Below are 20,195 nucleotides of genomic sequence, written 5' to 3'. Positions count from 1 at the left end.
TTTCCTATTAGAATTATGACATTTAATGCATTTTATTAATATTTTTTAGAACATACCACCGTACTATATAAAAAACGGTTAGATATCACATAAACAAGTGAAGATAGGTCAGTTACGCAATAATTCTTAATAGAACTATAGAACCGTGCATTATGTATGTATGTCAATTACGTGATAATAAACAACTGTCGTCACAATTGTTAACGTTGAAACCTTTATATTGACTAGCGACACTCCTATCTTTATAATGCATGTTCTATGCAATTTACTTAATACGTCATTCAAAATTAATCTATCGTAATTATGTAGATGTAACTAATATTATATTATAATAGAAGAGTTTGTTTGGTTAAGCTCGCTACCTAATCTCAGTAACTACTGATTCGGAATGATGATTATTTTACTGTAATCACCATGTTTGTAATAACCATTTATCGATGACTAAATGCTACTAGCATCACCATCATCTCACCATAGGGTGCTATGATCAATAGGAGTAAAAAGGGGAGAATTTATTCCTCTGTCGCACTGAAGTCGCTACTGCCCGTCTTCGGCCTGTGTATTTCAAAGCCAGCAGTTGGATGGTTATCCCGCCATCGTTCAGCTTTTTAAGTTCCAAGGTGGTGTGGAACTGTGTTATCCCTTAGTCGCCTCTTACGAAACCCGCTGGAAAACAATGTGTGGCTATATTCTTTACTGCCGTAGCTAAACAGCATACTCAATAATTATATAAAAAAGATTTTTCCTTCGTTACCTTGGTCAGGTTTAAAGAAACTCTGAAATTGACAAAATTTTTATGATTTTTCTATAATTAGTCGTCCAAATAGTTTAATAGTGATAGAGAATGTGTGATTATTAGATGCTATAACAACACAGCGCTACAACTCACAATAGACAGAGATAAAATGTTTAATCCGTCATGTTGTGCTATTAGGGCATCGAGCCCGGGTTTACCCGGACCGAAAAAACCCGGGTTTTCCCGGTTCTGAGGATTACAAAAAAACCCGGGTTCGATTTTTAAAACTCGGGTTTTTCGGGTTTTTTCTTAATACTTTCGTTTTTGTTATTTATTAAGTTTAAGCCACTTCCAATGCAATAATAAGTAAATGGAATAAAAACACTTTTATAAATTATTATTTATTACGTAAAAAGTAGCTTCTTTGCTACGTTCCTACCAATAAAACAAGCCATGCAAGTTAAATGGAACGCGCGCGTCCATCTCAGGGCATGAATGGGGTGAAGTGTGGAGCAGTGGAGAGGGGAGGGTGTAGCGAAGCTTGTCGCGCGTTGCGCGGGTGATGAATACCTCCGCCATTTTGTTTAGTCAGTCTGCCATAAGTATTCGATGCGCCAGCGCGGGCGGCGTGAACGTGAGGAGTGTTATATCATATGACACATATAACTATAATTATGTATTGTTGGGTACGCTCTTTATAGGTGAGTATCTACTAAATTAATTTTGTTATTCAATAAAACGTAACTTACAGTTTTAGCTTGTTGTTCTAGGATTCTAATGTAACTAATCCAATTATCTGATATATTGACGTGATGTCGTCCGCCACTCGTCGCGCTATTTTTATGGTGTTTTTTTTTTAGGCGTATTTGAACTTTTTTTTGGTATTTATATCCGATTTATATTGCTAATATTTTAATGTAATACTAGCGCTAACTAACCATGAATAGGTACGGCCTCGCAGCCGTTGCCTGCAAGCATTACATCAGGAAAAAATACGATTGCTATAATTATAATAAAACCAAGTTTCCTTTCAGATAAATCCTCTTCGTTGACCACAAATCAATGAGATATGGATTTTGGAGTAGTAACTAGTAAGGAAGGAGACAACACATCTGTTTGGCACTATTTTCTTAGAAACAAAAACAAAAATGAAGCTAAATGTAAAAAATGCCAAAAAGTATTGAAATCAGCTGGTGGTAGTACTAGCAGTCTTCTAAGACATTTAAAGAATATTCACATGGTTGATATAGAGGCTGCGAGGCATTCAACAATCGAAACAACAACTCAAGGTAGTGCATCTTCTTCAAAAGAAATTCCCGAAGCGCCAAAAAAGAAAACTAAGTTGACACACTATTTTGAGACTGATTCAAACCCAAGTATGCAGGTTATGGTGTCTCGTATGGCTGCAGTTGATGGAATTCCTCTTAGAACGTTCTCAAAATCTCAAGATTTAAAGTACCTTTTTGAAAAGACCGGCAGCAAATTACCCACTACTGCTGATACCGTTCGCAACATAATTCTCAAAGACTTTGAGAAAAGAAAGCTAGAAATAATCAACGAGATAAAAGTTATACTGTTAGATGAAAAGAAGTTTTCGATATCATTCGATGAATGGACATCCAATAAAAATAGAAGATATATAGGGCTCACTTTACATTCACCAAATTTTGCAAGGGAGCAGTTTTCGAAATCTAGGTCTCATACGCATTCACGGGTCCATGAACGCAGCCTCATGCGTTCAATTGATTGAGGCCAAGTTGGACGAATATGGGGTATCTCTAACAAATGACATTGTCGCTCAAACCACAGACGGTTGCAGCGTAATGGTTGCATTAGGGAAGTCCCTTAAGTCATACCATCAGCTATGCATCGCTCATGCCGTTCAGCTGGCAATTATGGACGTAATGTACAAACGCAATGCCGGCTTCGAGGAAAACGTCACTCAGTTTGCCGAACTTGACGAGGATGAAGATTTGCCTTTATCGGTATTGGCTCAAAGACTGCGAACTGTAGAATTTAAGGACGACACGAATTCTACAGACAATGACGAGGATGGTGTTGAATTTAATAATGAATCCTCGTTTATGGAGTCTTTCAGTTCACAGTCTTTTAGATACAATGATCTGCTATCAAAAGTACGAAAAGTGGTAAAAATCGTCAAGAACTCTCCGACAAAAAACGATGACATCCTTCAAAAACATGTCAGAGCCGATTTTGGACAGGAGTACTCCCTGCTGTTAGATGGGAAAACGCGCTGGAGTAGCATTTCTGCCATGTTAGGTCGGTTTCTGAAATTGAAAATATCTATTACTAAAGCTTTAATTGATTTAAAAACAGACATTGCATTTACTGATGATGACTGGAGAAATATAGATGAGATCCATAAAATATTAGATGTTATTAAAACTGTCGTCGAGGCGCTATGTCGACGCGATGCAACACTACTTACAGCTGATGTTTCCCTAAAATTTGCATTGAAGAAAATGGATGAAATGAAGACACCACTAAGTAACGAAATGGCAACTGCATTAAGCAAACAATACGCAAAAAGAAGACTAACTCAAGCAGCAACACTACAATACTTGACTAATCCGGGTAAATATTTTGAGAACATTCAAAATGAAGATAAAAATGTTTTTTATCGGCCTACAGGTGATGAAATGCTTAACGAAATTGTTAATCTGATTAAACGCACAACCAAAAAACAAAATATACCTCTTGAAAATTTGCCAGCGCCAGACCAAGACCTGCGAGAAGTTGACATTCAGTTGTCTACTTTGACAAATGAAGAGGAACTGAACAGACAGTTAAGTCAAGCTGTTGCTACTGATAATACTGCTACTGAAACTGGATCAGCTTGTCCATCAGACGATTTGCTAACTACTGTGAGGGTAGAAATGGCACTCTTCGAGAATGGCGGTACTCGACAGCGAGGGCGTTACCTATCGCTGGTATATGAACATTTAAAAACTATTCCACCTACTAGCGTCGAACCGGAGCGTATATTTTCTTCGGCTGGAATTGTCTGCAATAGATTGCGTTCGTCTTTGAGTGACAAAACTTTGGATGCCCTAATTTTTTTACGTTCATTTTACATAAGTAAGAAGAAATTCTAATAATTCAGTTCTGATTTCTGTTATTTTTATGTTACGTTACGATATATCCAAAATCTTATTAGTTATTATTTTATATAAATATCTCTTTTTTTCTAAAGTGGTCAGATGGTTAGAGGGTGTGTCTTAACTATGTTGTTTAAATAATGTGTCAAATGCATAACTACTTTTTACTTAGTATTTTAGTTAATTAGATAAAGAACTGATTATTAACCAAACGACTGCAATTTAAATTATATTAGAATAGTAGAATAGAAGACTAGAACTATTCGTTACTTAATTGTTAATGCGAAGAAGAGTTTTATTAATGTTAAAATTATTTGTGATACTACAAAAATGTCTTTTTAAGATATTATTTTTATTAGCTTTTAAATACAATAAGTGAATGTTACCAAAATAATTAATTTAATGTTAAAACTGATCTCTGCAAGTCTGTGATTTAAAAAAAGGCTAGATTACTAACTAAGTTTTAAGATATTCTGAAGAAAAAATAAATCTTTATCCCTTTTTTAAATATTAAAACTGTTTTTGTAATTTGTAAAGTACTGTTTCATTTATTTAAATTCTTCCTCATCCTTTATATTTTGTACTTATTGTAGGAAATCGATATATAAACGCAGATTAGTGTATTTTAAAAAATTACAATAAAAAGATCGAACGCGCGAAAAAACCGGTCTACCCGGGTTTTAATTACTCTTAGACCCGAAAACCCGGGTTTTCAAAATTGAACCGAGTTTCGATGCCCTATGTGCTATCCGGTTATAGCGATAAACAAGCCATGCCCAGAGCTTATATTGTTCTATATTACCCTCAATAGTATAGACGGCCTTGAATCTATTGAAGCTAATAGAACAAAAACATTTCTTTTTGAAATGATATAAGTAGTAGAAATAAATTGTGATATGAGTTATTTAATTCCACTTATTTAATAGTTCAAAAATTGAAAATTTAAGATCTCAACTTTTATTGATAAAAGGCACAGTAGGAAATATCTTGCTCAGAATCTCGAGCAACCCAAATTGGGAAGTAGGTACTTCAGTCAGCAACCCTTACAGAAGACCACAGCTAAATAATATTACTATCAACTAGTGTTGTGTAAGGTAGCCAAGGCGTGGAGGGTCGTGCTTAAAATCGGCTACGGGCACGCAATGTTTTAAGACTATGCCCAGGGCAACCGTACGCTTGTAATGAACAAAAAATCTCACAAATAAGTAATTCATTTAATCTACCATTTTTCATTATGACCTAACTAGATTAAAAGTTTATAACGTAATAATTACTACGACGTACCGACCATATAAGCACAGAATAATTAACTAATTACGGTTTATGTTATTTCAATTTCGTAAGAACGATATTATGTTATAATAATTTCTGTCTTATTCCAAGAATTCGGTAAAAACCTTTTACAGATAAAAGATCAAAAGTTAATGAAAATGTAAGCTGAAATGTATTTTATTTTTTCTATTGGTTTAGCTTAGAACACAATAATTGATTGTATGTATGTTGTTCATGTGTATTCCATTTGATATAATAGAACGGATTTCGTTCTTTCCGTCCGGAACTTGATCCCCGCTGATTACATGATTTTGGCTATTACGTTATCTCCTCTAGTATATAACTTATGTTACTTATGGGCAACGTAGCATTATCCTTGTGAAAGAAATTTTAAAACCGGTCCAGTACTTTTGTATTTATCTATTGAAACAAACAAAAAATTAAATCTTAAATCTTTATAATATATACAAACAAATGAGCAGAACAACAAAATAAGTTTTAATATTCTAATAAAGTAGGTTAGGTACATATTGGTTTCGGTTCTCAAATATTTATAAAGGACAATTAAATTTTTCTCATATAAGTTTGTTGTACTGATTTTATTTTAAGAAGAGTTTATAAAATTCAAAGGAAAATAGGTATATTATATTAAACGAGCTATGCCCGCGACTTCGTCCGCTTGGAATTTAACAAAAAAGTTATTATTCAGTTCACAGAGTTATAAATCAAATACATTTCTAAGATAAAACTAAAAACTAGATAGACTATCTTACTCCTTACTACATTAGCTATCTGCCAGTAAAAATCCTGCCAAAATCGGTCCTGCCGTTTTAGAGATTAGCCGGACCAAACAGACAGACAGACAAAAAATGTAAAAAATGTTATTTTGGTATATAAACCATGTTTACATACATATGCATTTAGTAAAAAGCGGTTCTTTTAATTTGTATTGGCCATACTGATGTTTGTAATTATATATATATAATTACAAACATATATATATATATATATATATATATATATATGTATACTTCATCATTACAGCCTACACAGTCCACTGCTGGACATAGGCCTCCACAAGTTGACGCCAAAAATAACGTGAACTCATGTGTTTTGCCCATAGTCACCACGCTGGGCAGGCGGGTTGGTGACCGATATACTAGCTGTTATATATACTAGCTGTATTATATATACTAGCTGTGACCGTGACTTCGTCCGCGTGGAATTTAAAAAAAATTAAGCTTCAGTTCGCAAAAGTAGCCTAAGTTACCTAATCCATATTACATCAGCTATCTGCCTGTGAAAGCCCCAAACAGACAGACCGACAGATGGACAAAAATTTAAAAAAAAATCATTTTGGTATATGTACCGTGTATACATCCATATGCCTTTAGTTAGAAGCGGTTATTTTAATATTACAAACAGACACCCCAATTTTATTGATTTGATGGTAAGCGATTACCGTAGCTTATAGACGTCTGCAACACTAGAAGCATCGCAAGTGCGTTGCCGAGCCTATCCCCAATTCCCCCCAGGAGTGTTTGCCGTAGTATGGATGTTTGTGCAGTCCTTGTGGGTCTTCCCACCGTGCGTTGGAGAGCACGTTAAGCCGTCCGCGTCAGTCCCGGTTGTTATCATGTACACCTGATAGCGATCGTTACTCATATTCGGGAATATATCCGCCAACCCGCATTTGAGCAGCGTGGTGGATTAAGCTCTGATTCTTCTCCTACATAGGGAAAGAGGCCTATACCCAGCAATGTGATATTACAGGCCTAAGCGAACATGTAGTATGTAATAATAATAAAAACTATAGATTTAAATAAATACTCACTACGGAATTGTCAAATAAATTCCATTAAATTTAAATGACACGGCCTTGGAATTTTTATTTTCTATGGTTAAACTTAATACGTTGTCTGTGTTTAGTCTTTTAAAATACAAAAGCCTATTAACTTGTTTAGTATTTCGTACGTAGAATTAAATAACTGTAAATACGATTTTTCTTAGATAGAGTTAGAATAATTGTTTGATTTTTTTTTTTTAAATATGTATGCTGTATTTGTATTCTATCCTTGTAAGCACAATTAAATAATAAAAAAGATCTCTTTCTTACCCTCATTTAAATGCAGATAGAGTATTAATACGTTAAAATAAATATTATTAACAAACATTCTATCCTTAGATAATGAAATTATCAAAAATGAAATCCAATTATTACTCAGTAGCTCCGTAACGAAATAATTATTCTAAGTACTCAAAACGAATTTGGCTCAATTTATAATTGAATAAGAATCGTATCTGGGGTTAAATAACATAAAACGCGCGTTTGATAATGGATCAACGGACGGTTGAAAGTTCATTGACCCTAGATGAGCTTTCTATTTCGTACCTAGGCGCGAGCGACCGCCAGCAGGTGTTAGCGAAAAACAAAAACACAGTTATGATGTTCCTTGTTTTAGAGTTTTAAAATAACATTGGTAAATGCTTAAAAATAGTCCATTCCTATTTTCGTTAACATAATTAATATTTGAAAAATGTGTATGAAAATCATGTGTCATCCACTACTAGTTAAAATGAAACTAAAATTTGAACTCTATGGGAGAAATATTTTTTTTTTTATTGAAAACTGAAAATTTGTACAGATATTAAGCGTACAAAGAAAGAAGGTGTGAACTAACAGGAGGAATCGAAAAACTGGAGTAAATTATACATTTTATTTAGAAATAATTCGTTATATTAAAGTCTTAAACTCTAATGCGTTTGGAAATATATTTATAACCTAGTTTATACGTTTTCATTTCACCTGTTGCTGTTCATTCTTTATTTGATCTATTTTTTAATAAAGTGCGGAATTCCAAAACATTTTGCTCGTGTCTAAATTTAGACATTTTAAAAGCAAAACAACATTATTTTATATGTGTTAGGTATTTTTATTGATTCATAAATTTTTGTTTAATATTAGGATGAAATAATAAAAGAAACAAAGAATCCTGTTTTATGTTATAGGTATTTAGTAAGAATTTTATGTTACTATGTTCTACGGTTTCAACCGATTTTTTAGTTTTTATCGTGTCATTAGTCATAATCGCATATTACTTCACTTTTAAATGTTGTATAAAATGTGTAATTGTTAGTTTGTAATTTAACAGTAGATATGCTATTGAACTCTGACAAAAGTTACAGTTTTAGTATATTATTTTCATCTGACGCTTTTTTTTCTGGACTAACAATTTTATAAATAATCCGTATACTTATATGTGTATGGATTATGAACTGACCTGGATATATTAAATGCTCTACTTTTAAGATTAATTATAATAATCATTTTGATAAGGCAGAGGACTATTACTAATTTTTAATCAATCAATAAATACTCCCCTACAAATGAAATGGAATAAATATGCTTGTTATGTTTATTGTTTAAAATTTGATAAGGATTTTCAATAATCGTATCCCCACAATGGCACAAAAGGGGTTGAATTAAATACATATTTCAGTATTTTTCCAACTGTCTTTCTTAAGCCGGTAAATTGGGTTATAAAATTACTAAGTATTATTATATGTAATTATAAGATAATTGTCGGCTATTTTGCAATCAATTATTCGGCTATTCGGCAAGTAATACGAATCTGTAGGTATGGTAATATAGAGTCCGAATATTATGTTTTTATAACGAAGTTTAAGTATTTTGAAATAGTAATTGTAGCAAATGAGTAAGTACATGTTTTCTTAGTTTTGTGACCTAAATTTATTTAAGTGATAAAACACGTAAACTAAGACTCATTAATATAAATAAAATGCTTCTATCGTTATACAGTTCAATAATCTGAAGTTATCGCGAAACGGTTAACCTTCTGCTTGTAATGTAGAGAACTAAAGGCCGAACGGAGCCATCGTGAATTTTATAATAATAATAATAATAAAAAAAACCTGGCAGCTGTCAACTGAAATGACGCTTTTTTATCTTGTCATTAAATTTATTATTTTAAAATATATTTAAATATGAAAATACAATTAAAATATCACAAAAATGACTAATACCAAGAAGATAAAATGAATAAAGCCAGAGGACGACGCGCACAAAAAACACCAAAGGTTCCATCGAGCTCCGAAACACAGTCAACGACAGATGACGAATATCAAACACCGCCGTCCACCGCGGAATCGGATGCTGACGATGCTGACTCATCTACGAGACCATCTAACCGTCGACGAGTCATACGCCCGCCACCAGCTTGCTTGGAGATTCTGGGACAATGCGCTCCCACAAGAAATCCCGCTGCCGGTGGTGCTGTGCGCCGCATGAGATGGACTCAAAAAATGAATGAGAGTGTCATGCGAGCGTACTATGAGGCGACAGGTGGGGGAATTAACCTCACTGCGTATCGTTCAACGATGTTGTCTCTGTTTCAGGCGCTTGAACCAACCGTCACCGTAACTGCACAACGACTATCGGATCAAGTACGAGCCATTCAGCGTTGTCACCTCCTGGATGAATCAGTACTTGAGCGGCTGCGTACAAATTTACCACAACTTAATACTGTTAGTCACATTCGTGATATACAAACATCACAAAAAGAGCAAAGAGAGGTAATAAATTTTAATATAAATCATATATCTCCTAACAGTGTTGATTTGTCGGTAAACGAACAGGATAATGAGCCTATGAGGAGAGCTTTGGAGGATGCTATTTTGAAATATAGATCCTTGCCACCAAATATTAGGCCACAGCTACCTCGTTTGCCTATTCACAGACGTAATTTGGCTTTAGTAGGTGTTATGGATAAAATTTTACAACAATATTTAGACAGCACTCAAAATTTATCCGATACTCACTCACTTCTGTACTGTGGAGCTGCAGCTGTTTGTAATGTAGCTAATGTGAAGTTTAAATCAAATAAAATTACTTTACCATCCCATACAGCTCCAGCTTGGCAGGCCAGAATTGAAAAACGAATAAATTTAACCAGAACACTAATAGCCAAATTAACATGTTTCAGGGCAGGTAACAGGCGCCCAAAAATCATGCGGTTTGTACACCAGGCTTTTGCGGGTACAAATATAAGATCCAACGAGTACATAACATCAGTCTCAGACCGCATAGATTTTCTGAAGCAAAAACTCTGTGCATGGGCAAAACGCATTAAGAGGTATAAAAAACGCAGGGATCGATATCATCAAAATAGCATATTTCAAAGTGACCAACGAAAGGTATACAGGAATTGGGAACAGTGCACTACTAATGTGGTCAATGGTAATTTACCGACCCGAGAATCGATAAATAATTTTTGGCGAAATATTTGGTCGAACCCCATTGACCACATTGAGAGTGATTGGATGGATGTTGTCAGGAGGAGGTGCAGCTCACTTCCACAAATGGAACAAATTAAAATAAATTCAGAAGATATAAGTTATGCAATCCGTTCAACATCGAATTGGAAATGTCCTGGACTGGACGGATTGCATAACTTTTGGCTTAAATGGTTTCACAGTTCGCACCCCATCCTGGCATCACAATTTCAAAATGCAATTTCAACTAATACTTTACCAAAATTTATGACGACTGGTACCACATTCCTGTTATACAAATCGGGATGTACCGCTGATCCTAAAAACTACCGCCCTATAACTTGCTTACCCACCATCTATAAGCTACTTACATCTGTTCTCGTCACAAAAATTACAAAACATATTACTACAAATAATATTTTGGCTACGACTCAGAACGGATGTAAGTCTGGTAGTCGCGGTACCAAGGAACTTCTCCTCATAGACATGACCATATGCCAACAGGTACGTCGAAACCGGAAAAATCTGGCTGTCGCTTGGATTGACTACAAGAAAGCGTATGATTCAGTGCCTCATACATGGCTTATGAAAGTAATGGAGCTATACAAAATTGATACTGCTTTGTGCTCTTTTCTGAGTACGTGTATGAGACAGTGGAACACTTTTTTACGTCATCCGGGTGCGGTTGATGTTTCAGGATCGACTGAACCGATAAGGATTATGCGGGGTATTTTTCAAGGTGATAGTTTGAGTCCATTGTGGTTTTGTCTAGCCTTGAACCCTTTAAGCACTTTATTAGAGGATTCAAGGTTGGGCTTTCACCTTCGTAGAGGAAGCAAAGCAATCTCTCACCTACTTTATATGGATGATTTGAAGCTTTTCGCATCCAAACTACCAGACTTATACAAGTTGTTAAAAATGACAGAAACCTTTAGCACTTGTATAAGAATGGAGTTTGGTGTGGATAAATGCGCTGTCATCCATGTAGAAAGAGGTAGAACTGTATCATCACAAAATTTAAAACTTAACAACTCTTTGTCTTTTAGATATCTCAACGAAGGTGAAACCTATAAATATCTCGGAATGTCAGAGGCATTGAGCATTGATGACGGAGCCATGAAACAAGTGGTAAAGGAACGATTCTTTGGCCGGCAGAAGAAAGTTCTCAATAGCTTTCTTTCGGGCGGTAACAAGGTGCGTGCCTTTAACAGTTGGGTTATGCCCTTAATCGTCTATACCTTTGGCATTTTGAGATGGACTCAAACGAAATTAGATACCCTTGATCGCCAAGTCCGTAAACTGTTAACAACGTACCGAATACACCATCCTCGATCGTCTGTGATGAGATTATACATCCCACGAAAATGTGGGGGTCGTGGCTTTTTAAACGCTAAAAATCTCCACAATTGTGAGGTGTATAATCTCAGAGAGTACTTTTTAAATATGAAGAGCGATATGCACATGGACGTTGTTGCAGTTGATAGGGGCTTTACTCCGCTGTCCTTAGGCAAAGAGAAATGGCGTAAGCCTATAGTAATGCGTACCGTTGACCGCGTGGCCGTATGGAAGAGCAAGGAATTACATGGCCGGTTCTACAAAGTTCTGACAGACCCAGATGTAGACCAGCCCAGCTCTATATCCTGGTTACAACACGGGAACCTCTTCGGAGAAACCGAAGGTTTTGTCTGTGCAATTATGGACGAAGTTATTAAGACGAATAATTACCGGAAACATATCATGAAAGACGGAACTCCAGACATATGCCGAGCTTGCCATAAGCCTGGAGAATCCATTAGACATGTTGTTTCCGGTTGTAGTCATCTTGCTAACGGTGAGTACTTGCACAGACATAACCAAGTAGCCAGGATTATACACCAACAACTTGCTATTCGTTACGGCCTCGTTGAAAATGAGTTGCCTTATTATAGGTATAGCCCAATGCCATTTCTTGAGAATGGTCGTGCATTGCTCTACTGGGATCGATCTATTGTCACTGACAGGTTTATTGCAGCCAATAAACCTGATATAGTGCTAGTAGACCGATCAGCGCGCCGAGCAATTATTGTTGACATTACAGTTCCACATGACGATAATCTCGTAAAGGCCGAAAAAGAAAAATTAAGTAAATATTTAGACCTTGCCCACGAGATTACCGGCATGTGGAATGTAGACTCAACAATAATTGTTCCTATTGTTGTATCGGTTAATGGTCTATTAGCGAAGAGTTTCGACCAACACCTTAAGAAACTCTCACTTGGCTGTTGGATCAAGGGTCGGATTCAAAAGGCAGTGTTGCTTGAAACGGCCCGCATTGTGAGGAGGTTCCTCAGCCTGGAACCTTAACTACCGGTGGCCTGGGCCTCAACCTGCCATCGGAGGACTACTATTTTTATATTTTTAAATATTTTTATTTGTCTTTTTTATAAATATATTTAAAAATGTAATCATAAGAAAATATATTGAATAAAAGAAATAATAATAATAATAATAATAATTTTTAGTGGACATCACCGTCCCGCATGACGAGAACCTCGTGAAAGCCGAGACTGAGAAAAAACGTAAATATCTGGATCTGGCGCACGAAATTGTCGACATGTGGGGTGTGGGGTCTGCTGAAATAATCCCTATCGTAATATCTGCCAACGGTTTGATCCCGGTTAGCCTCGCTCACCATCTGAGGCAACTGGGGATCCGGGACGGTTCGCTCGCAGCCAGGATGCAGAAGGCGGTGTTACTTGACTCGGCTAGGATTGTCCGCCGGTTTCTCAGCCTTCAGCCCTAACCCCCGGCCGTTTGATCTCCCTGCCGGGGCGTATTCCTCCACCCGCTTATATTTATATATGTAAGTATAAGTAAATTTACTATATTATTTATATAAGTAGTTATTATAATATATGTATCTATTATGTATTGGGCGGGCGGAGTGACATTCAGTGAAATAATAATAATAATAAAGACGTTTATTCACCAAGCATTAAAAAAAACAAAAGATTTATATATATATATATATATATACATATAGAAGTATATATTATACATAACTTGTCGTTAACACTGTCACTACACACACAAACACACTTGTCCGTTTTGTGCTGCTAACCAATGTATTTTACATTGTATTTGAAACCTTATATTTATAGTGATAAGAGTAAGAACTTTGTATGTTTGTACTAGTACTTGTATGTGTGAGTTAACTACATAATTTATTTGTAGTTTCCTTTTTATTTTTCTTACTTCTTACTTTATATTTCTTTTACATCTTAATTAACCACATCTTATGTTACACTAATTATTAAATTAAAATAATTGGATTTGATTTGATTTCTTTCTTTAATTTTGAAACGTAAATAAGTACAAACATCTATACTAATAATTATGTAAGATACTCGAAAAGACGAAAACATTCGGCGCATTTTTATTATTATTTAATAACACTTCAATTATAAAAGAATATTATTACAAATAAGTTAATTAGCCGGTCATTTAGATATAGAAATGTAGCACTGGCATGAAACAATTAGAAGATTATAAAAAAGGTTTAGGTTGTTTTCAATATAGGCGACTATAGTGCGCTGTTAAAATGCAAAACGAAAACGTGACTTGATATGCTTGCTAAAACGAAATGTACCTAAGTCCTAAAGTAATGAACTGCAAATTTTGACAATATTCCAAGCAATAAAATTATAACATTGGCAATACTGAAGGTCACAGTACAGAATCATAGAACCGTCACATGTTACTGTTACTCGTAATATCGTTTTTGATTGTTATTGCCAATATCCGATGAATTACGTACTGCATTGCAAAAAAATGTATTGGTCTTAAAACAATCTTTTGTTTTCCTAGGGCATTCATTTTTCAAATACACCTATCAAATCTATTTTAGCAGGCCAGCGCAATTTTTGTGCTCACTCAAGCAGTGCCTAAATAGATAAGAAAGGTCGCTGTAATTATATTTGTGCTAACAAGCTAAGTCACAAATCCGGAAACAAACATTGCTCCCTTCAACCTTCTCTCTGTTAATCCTTTTACCTTGTTGCCCCACATTTGTAATTTATTCGAGTAGGTTCATAAGAGATCATTTACCATCAGCTGACAGACACTATGTATACGTAAGTCCAAAACAATGGCGCCGTACTGTTTGAGCTGTTCAGTTTTAACTTGCAAGCTAAGGCTGCGTTGTTGTTATATAAATGACTTATACAACAAGCTATGTCCTACGGTTGGCAGCACTCGAACAATGTTAGGTATGCTTTACAACTGACAATAATAATATAACATCAATGTACAGAAGCGAAAATCTGCCATTACGCTATCTAATCTAACGTTTGGTTTGACATATTTATATCAATTATACAGGATAGCTGATCAATTGAAGTCACAAAAAAAATGAATTCCCGTATGTTGCGAGATATCCGAATCATCCTCATGTGTGTTTTTACAGTTTAGTTAATATTACTATTTATTGTATAGATTACGAAATTTTCAAAATATAAATTGTTTTCTTTAGTATAAATTTAGTATAATACTGTAACAAGTTTATGTAAGTTTCGTACCTTGTTTACCTCTTTTGATATTCACGGAAAGAATTTGTATTCCATTTGAATATTATGGGCCATAATAAAACATTTAAAATGTAAAGAATATACCTATATTCGTAAAAAAACTTTTCAACGTTTATTTTTCATTGCGATTAATACATGTTTAAATGTATGTAACGCCTTCAAATAAAAGAATAAACAATAAATTTAAAGTCGTAAAAAGTTCTATTTCTAAAACTCTACAATGAAGATGTCGCTTTGCTACTCGACTGTTTAAAAACATTGTTACTGTGACCTTCACTTCGTCCTTGACAATCGATGTCTAGCAAATATTTTACATTACTACGCATTAGACGTTATAAATTGTACAAGGTAAATTATTTTTTATATATACGAATAAATAATACTTCAGACTGGGAAGTTGTATTATTTACTGTATATTATCAAGGATAGTGCTTTGGCATCGTATTCTACAAAAATTATGTTGTTATGTTTATAATAGAATTTTGTTTGCTAGCAAACGAAAAAAACCGACTTCGATTACATCGACAAGTAATATGACGTAAGTAGAAGAAACAAATTAACAAACGCACTAGTCGTCACTATGATTTTCGAGGGTTCCCCTCGATTTCTCTGGGATGCAATCATCAGATCCTGGTTTACTTATCAAGGTACTACCTTTGGGATATCTCCTCTCCACCAAAAATAGAATTATCAAAATCGGTTCATAAACGACGAAGTTATCCCCGAATATCCATATATATATATACGGTCTTTAGTAACCTCCTCCTTTTTTGAAGTCGGTTAAAAAGTAGACCTGTTTACATTTTCTTTACAGTACAGACAGTTTGAGAATAACATTTTTGATTAAGACGCTTTTAAAATAATTATAACGACTACATAAGGAATTAAAAAGAAAAGAAAAAAGTGAAAAAATACACTGAGTAGGTTAGTAATTTGAATTTATCATGATTAGTAAATGGAATGTGGCATAAAATTGGCTGTGGCACCGCAAGTAAATCACAGCGTATTCGTCGCAAGTAAATCGTAGTATGGATTCAAACGTCTTTTACGTTGCAGATTTAATAACGTTTCAGAAACTAGAATTTCTTATATTATTAAATAACTTTATACGTATATCTACTTCGTACGTATCGCTTTATTTTCTACATCTGTATCTATTCCGGGTTTTGATTGATTTTTTTATTGTAGGTATATTTAGAGTCAGTAGGCTGGATGAGGATTGCGGAAAACCGGGATGTGTGGCGCGAACTTGGAGAGGCCTATGTCCAGAAGTGGACTGCAATAAGCTGAACTGACTGACTGACTGATTGACATCTAGAGTCAGTAGTAGCAGTAGTAGTAGTGGTGAATACCTACATAGCCATTTATTCTGTCTCTGCGCAACAGTGATAGATTTTTCAAGTTTGTCTACACAAGCGAGACACTAAGAGACATTTATTTAAACTACACGTAGGTACTAGAATCCTGTTTCTTACATATGTACACAAACATTCAAATAGAAGCAGTAGTTTAGGCACAATATGTTTTCAATTTTGTTATTGGTATTAGATGAATATTAATGTTTTATCGACGTAAAAATAAGGATTGTAATTTGACTAACTTTTTCTAAATACTCTAAAATAGCCTGTAGTATGTACGGTTCGCTTACATTCACCCTTAATATGTGATATATCTTGATCATACAATCCGGTTTTTAGAATGATAATCCCGATGTCCCTATCGTAAATAAAATTTCCGGCCATAGCAAAAAACACAAATTATACCTACTCTATTAAAAATGCAAGGACAATAGACTTACAATGAAAATGTGTTCCACAGCGTTTATTTTTTTAATTTTAAATATACTTTATATACCTACGTATAATTATGACCTACAATAAGTTTGTGTAGGAAATAAACAACTAAATGAATGACTAATTTAAAAGTAGACTCTGTTGTTTATACGTCGTTCGTGTGGCGTTTATTAATTTGCAGAAGTGGTTCTCCTCAGATTCTTCGGGTGTGAGCCGGTCTCATGTCCTCTACGTAATTGATATTTCTGGATCACTATTATATTTATGTTTCCCTTGTACAAAAATATGCGAAATATTCAGAATAGGATTTGAATGTATTCACATCAAAATATTGATATTTATTTTATGGCAAAATGATTTCTAATGTGTCGCAGAACCATTTTTTGAATTATCGCCGTCCAGGATAGTTAGAGATACTAAATGATTTTATTGTTGTTAGTAATTATCTCTCGATTTTCTCAAAATTCTTAGGTCTACGTAAAAATGTCAGCTGTATGCTATATGTGTACGTACCTATAGGATACCGATCTGAACAGAAATCATAACTTAGGTAAAGATAAAATTATTTATATATATCTTTCAAAATATTTAACATATTATATAAACATCTAATACTGCGGAAGGCATATGAGATAATAGAATCAAACAAGTAATTACTACAGACATAGCTTAGACCGCATAGTTGGCAAAGTGTCGAAATTTTATATATTATCGGCAATAATATGTTTGAGCAGATGTCAGTCTGGTCTGTCTGCTATTAACGTAATAAACATAAATAAATATATTTATATAAATTTCGAACGCACAAAGGTATTTATCTACTAAAATATGTACGATTTTAATAATCTGAAGAAATCAATGTTTGCGGTTATATCTTGTTAGAAATATAACACATTTATTTTTCTAATGATGATCTCTCTAGAATCGTGGTTTTTTGTTGTGTAATAATATACCCAATTACGCAGCAACTACACTTTTATTTATATTTATACATATGCATATTCTTTATAATTATTTCATAAGATTCATTACTGTCAGTTACTTCAGAATTTCACACCAAAAATACATAAGAATGTAAGAAAATTCCCTAAACAGTTTCTTATCTTAAAATACTTATCCAAGCACGAAGAAATGTTAAAAGGTCATTCTTAAAAAGATTTATGTGGAAACAAAGTTCGTAAAACTGTCCGTTTATTATTTAGTCTTTTAAGATTTCCTGCAAATTGTCTCACCTAGCATAGCCCATAAAACCTTGGTTTGACTGATTGATTTATTCAGACTGAAATATTCCTCTGCTGGGCAAAGACTTCCTTCTCCACATAGGAGAAGAGTTGAAGAGAAATTTGGTTAATTTTTCCTTATTGATAATATGCAATTATTAAAAGAAGTGCAGTTATTAACCCCCGACGCAAAAAGAGGCGTGTTATAAGTTTGACGTGTTTGTCTGTTTGTCTGTGGCTCTGTAGCTCGCAAACGAATGAAGCGTATTTTTAACCGACTTCCAAAAAAGGAGGAGGTTCTCAATTCGACTGTATTTTTTTTTTAATGTATGTTACATCAGAACTTTTGACCGGGTGGACCGATTTCGACAATTTTTTTTAATCGAATGGTGGTGTGTGTCAATTGGTCCTATTTAAATTTATTTGAGATCTAACAACTACTTTTCGAGTTATATCTAATAATGCATTTTTACTTGACGCTTTTTTGTCGACCTACGTTGTATTATACCGCATAACTTTCTACTGGATGTACCGATTTTGATAATTCTTTTTTTTTGTTGGAAAGGGAATATCCCTAGTTTGGTACCATGATAAGAAAACCAGGATCTGATGATGGGATCCTAGAGAAATCGAGGGAAACTCTCTAAAATCCGCAATAACTTTTTATTGGGTGTACCGATTTTGATAATTTTTAATTTAATCGAAAGCTGGTGTTTATCATGTGGTCACATATAAATTTTATCGAAATCTGATAACTACTTTTTGAGTAATCTTTGATAACGCGTAGTTACTTAACTATTATTTCGTCGATCTGCGTTGTATTACTCTTCGATGTAATTGAAGTCGGTTTTTTTTCGTTTGCGAGCAAACACAATTATTGTGTATGGCTTCGTAGTTTAGTATTAGGATCACATATTGTTGTTTTATCTTAAGTAGGCTGTATTTGTTGACAATAAAATTTATTTTATTTATTTATTTATGTGATCCAAATTAGCTATTACAGGTACTTTACCTATCACTATATATTATCTACTAAGTTTACATTCAATTTAAAATGAATAAAGAAAATTTTTCCAAAATACCATTATTAGGTAAACAACACGATTATCGTTGATTTCGTGTTTGGCGCCAGGGCACATCATTGGCATAGCGTTGCAAAGGCGGTTGGCATTAAAATAAAACATTCTCAAACACATCTGTAAATAAGTAGTTTGCGTCACAGAAAAAAATTTATGAAGACAATTAAATGGGGCCAGTGAGGGGAGCTGCATATTGCTCAATGCGTATTTTGTTTACTATTACTGAAAAAATAATACCTAAAGCTATGACTTTACATATTAATTATAAAAAAGTTTCATATAATAAGTATGTTGATAGTAAATTTATTTTAAAACTTAAATGAATGTTATTAAAATTCGACAAAAATGGTTTTTGCTTTTAGATTTTATAAATAGCTAAACTTTTCATTTAATTCATTTTTACTTTCCACTAATACAAACGGCTTTAATAGACTAGAGCTTTAATAGTATATACAAATAAATAAATAAATAAATATCCTTTTGCAAAAATAGAATGTAAATTAAAGGTATACAATATCGAATGTCATAAGATAGCCAGTTTGATTTCTAGCGGTTTAATTATTCAGGTAATGATTGTTTAAATATTTTTGTATAGACGCACTGAATCTGTTCATAAAAGTGTAACATTAATTTTGTTCTCTCACGTCGTAAAAGAAAAGACAAAATTAGCACTAGCTAATTTTTTCAGCGGCGTTAACATTGCTTTTCTTGTCAGTGCTAACGCTTCGTATAAGATAGAATATAAAGAAATAAGCATCCTCGTGACGGCATTTTTACCTTTACGCTATATAGGAATAAGAAATATAATAGTATGCGCTATTTTTTATATTTCGCAGTGTTATTTCTAAAAAATGGCTTTGATAGTAAAGCTAGTTTTGAAATATTTTGAAATGATTTCAACGTTGAAAAATATACGAGTATATTATATAGTATTAAAGATATTTTTATATGCACGGGAACATTCACGTTTACACCCATGTGACATTTATTTTTAAAGTGAAAAACGAAATTTTGTTAATAAGGAACCTAGCAGAAGAGATAACGTGCCAAAATAATATCTCACAATGCTAGGGCTACGACACGAAATAATTAAAATGTTTACTAACATAAACGTTTTCC

General features: G+C 33.9%; 1 protein-coding gene across 1 annotated transcript; it reads left to right on the top strand.

Annotated features, from left to right (window-relative positions):
• Positions 1-9,183: 9,183 nt before the first annotated feature.
• On the top strand, positions 9,184-19,924 carry LOC123660906. The gene is made up of 3 exons (XM_045595925.1): positions 9,184-11,228; positions 11,466-11,613; positions 19,913-19,924. The coding sequence occupies exons 1-3, from the start codon at positions 9,184-9,186 to the stop codon at positions 19,922-19,924; spliced, it is 2,205 nt and encodes a 734-aa protein (XP_045451881.1).
• Positions 19,925-20,195: the final 271 nt, after the last annotated feature.

The sequence above is a fragment of the Melitaea cinxia genome, chromosome 16 (assembly GCF_905220565.1).
Source record: "Melitaea cinxia chromosome 16, ilMelCinx1.1, whole genome shotgun sequence".
NCBI classification, from domain to species: domain Eukaryota; kingdom Metazoa; phylum Arthropoda; class Insecta; order Lepidoptera; family Nymphalidae; genus Melitaea; species Melitaea cinxia.
This window is presented reverse-complemented; position numbering and strand designations above follow the sequence as displayed.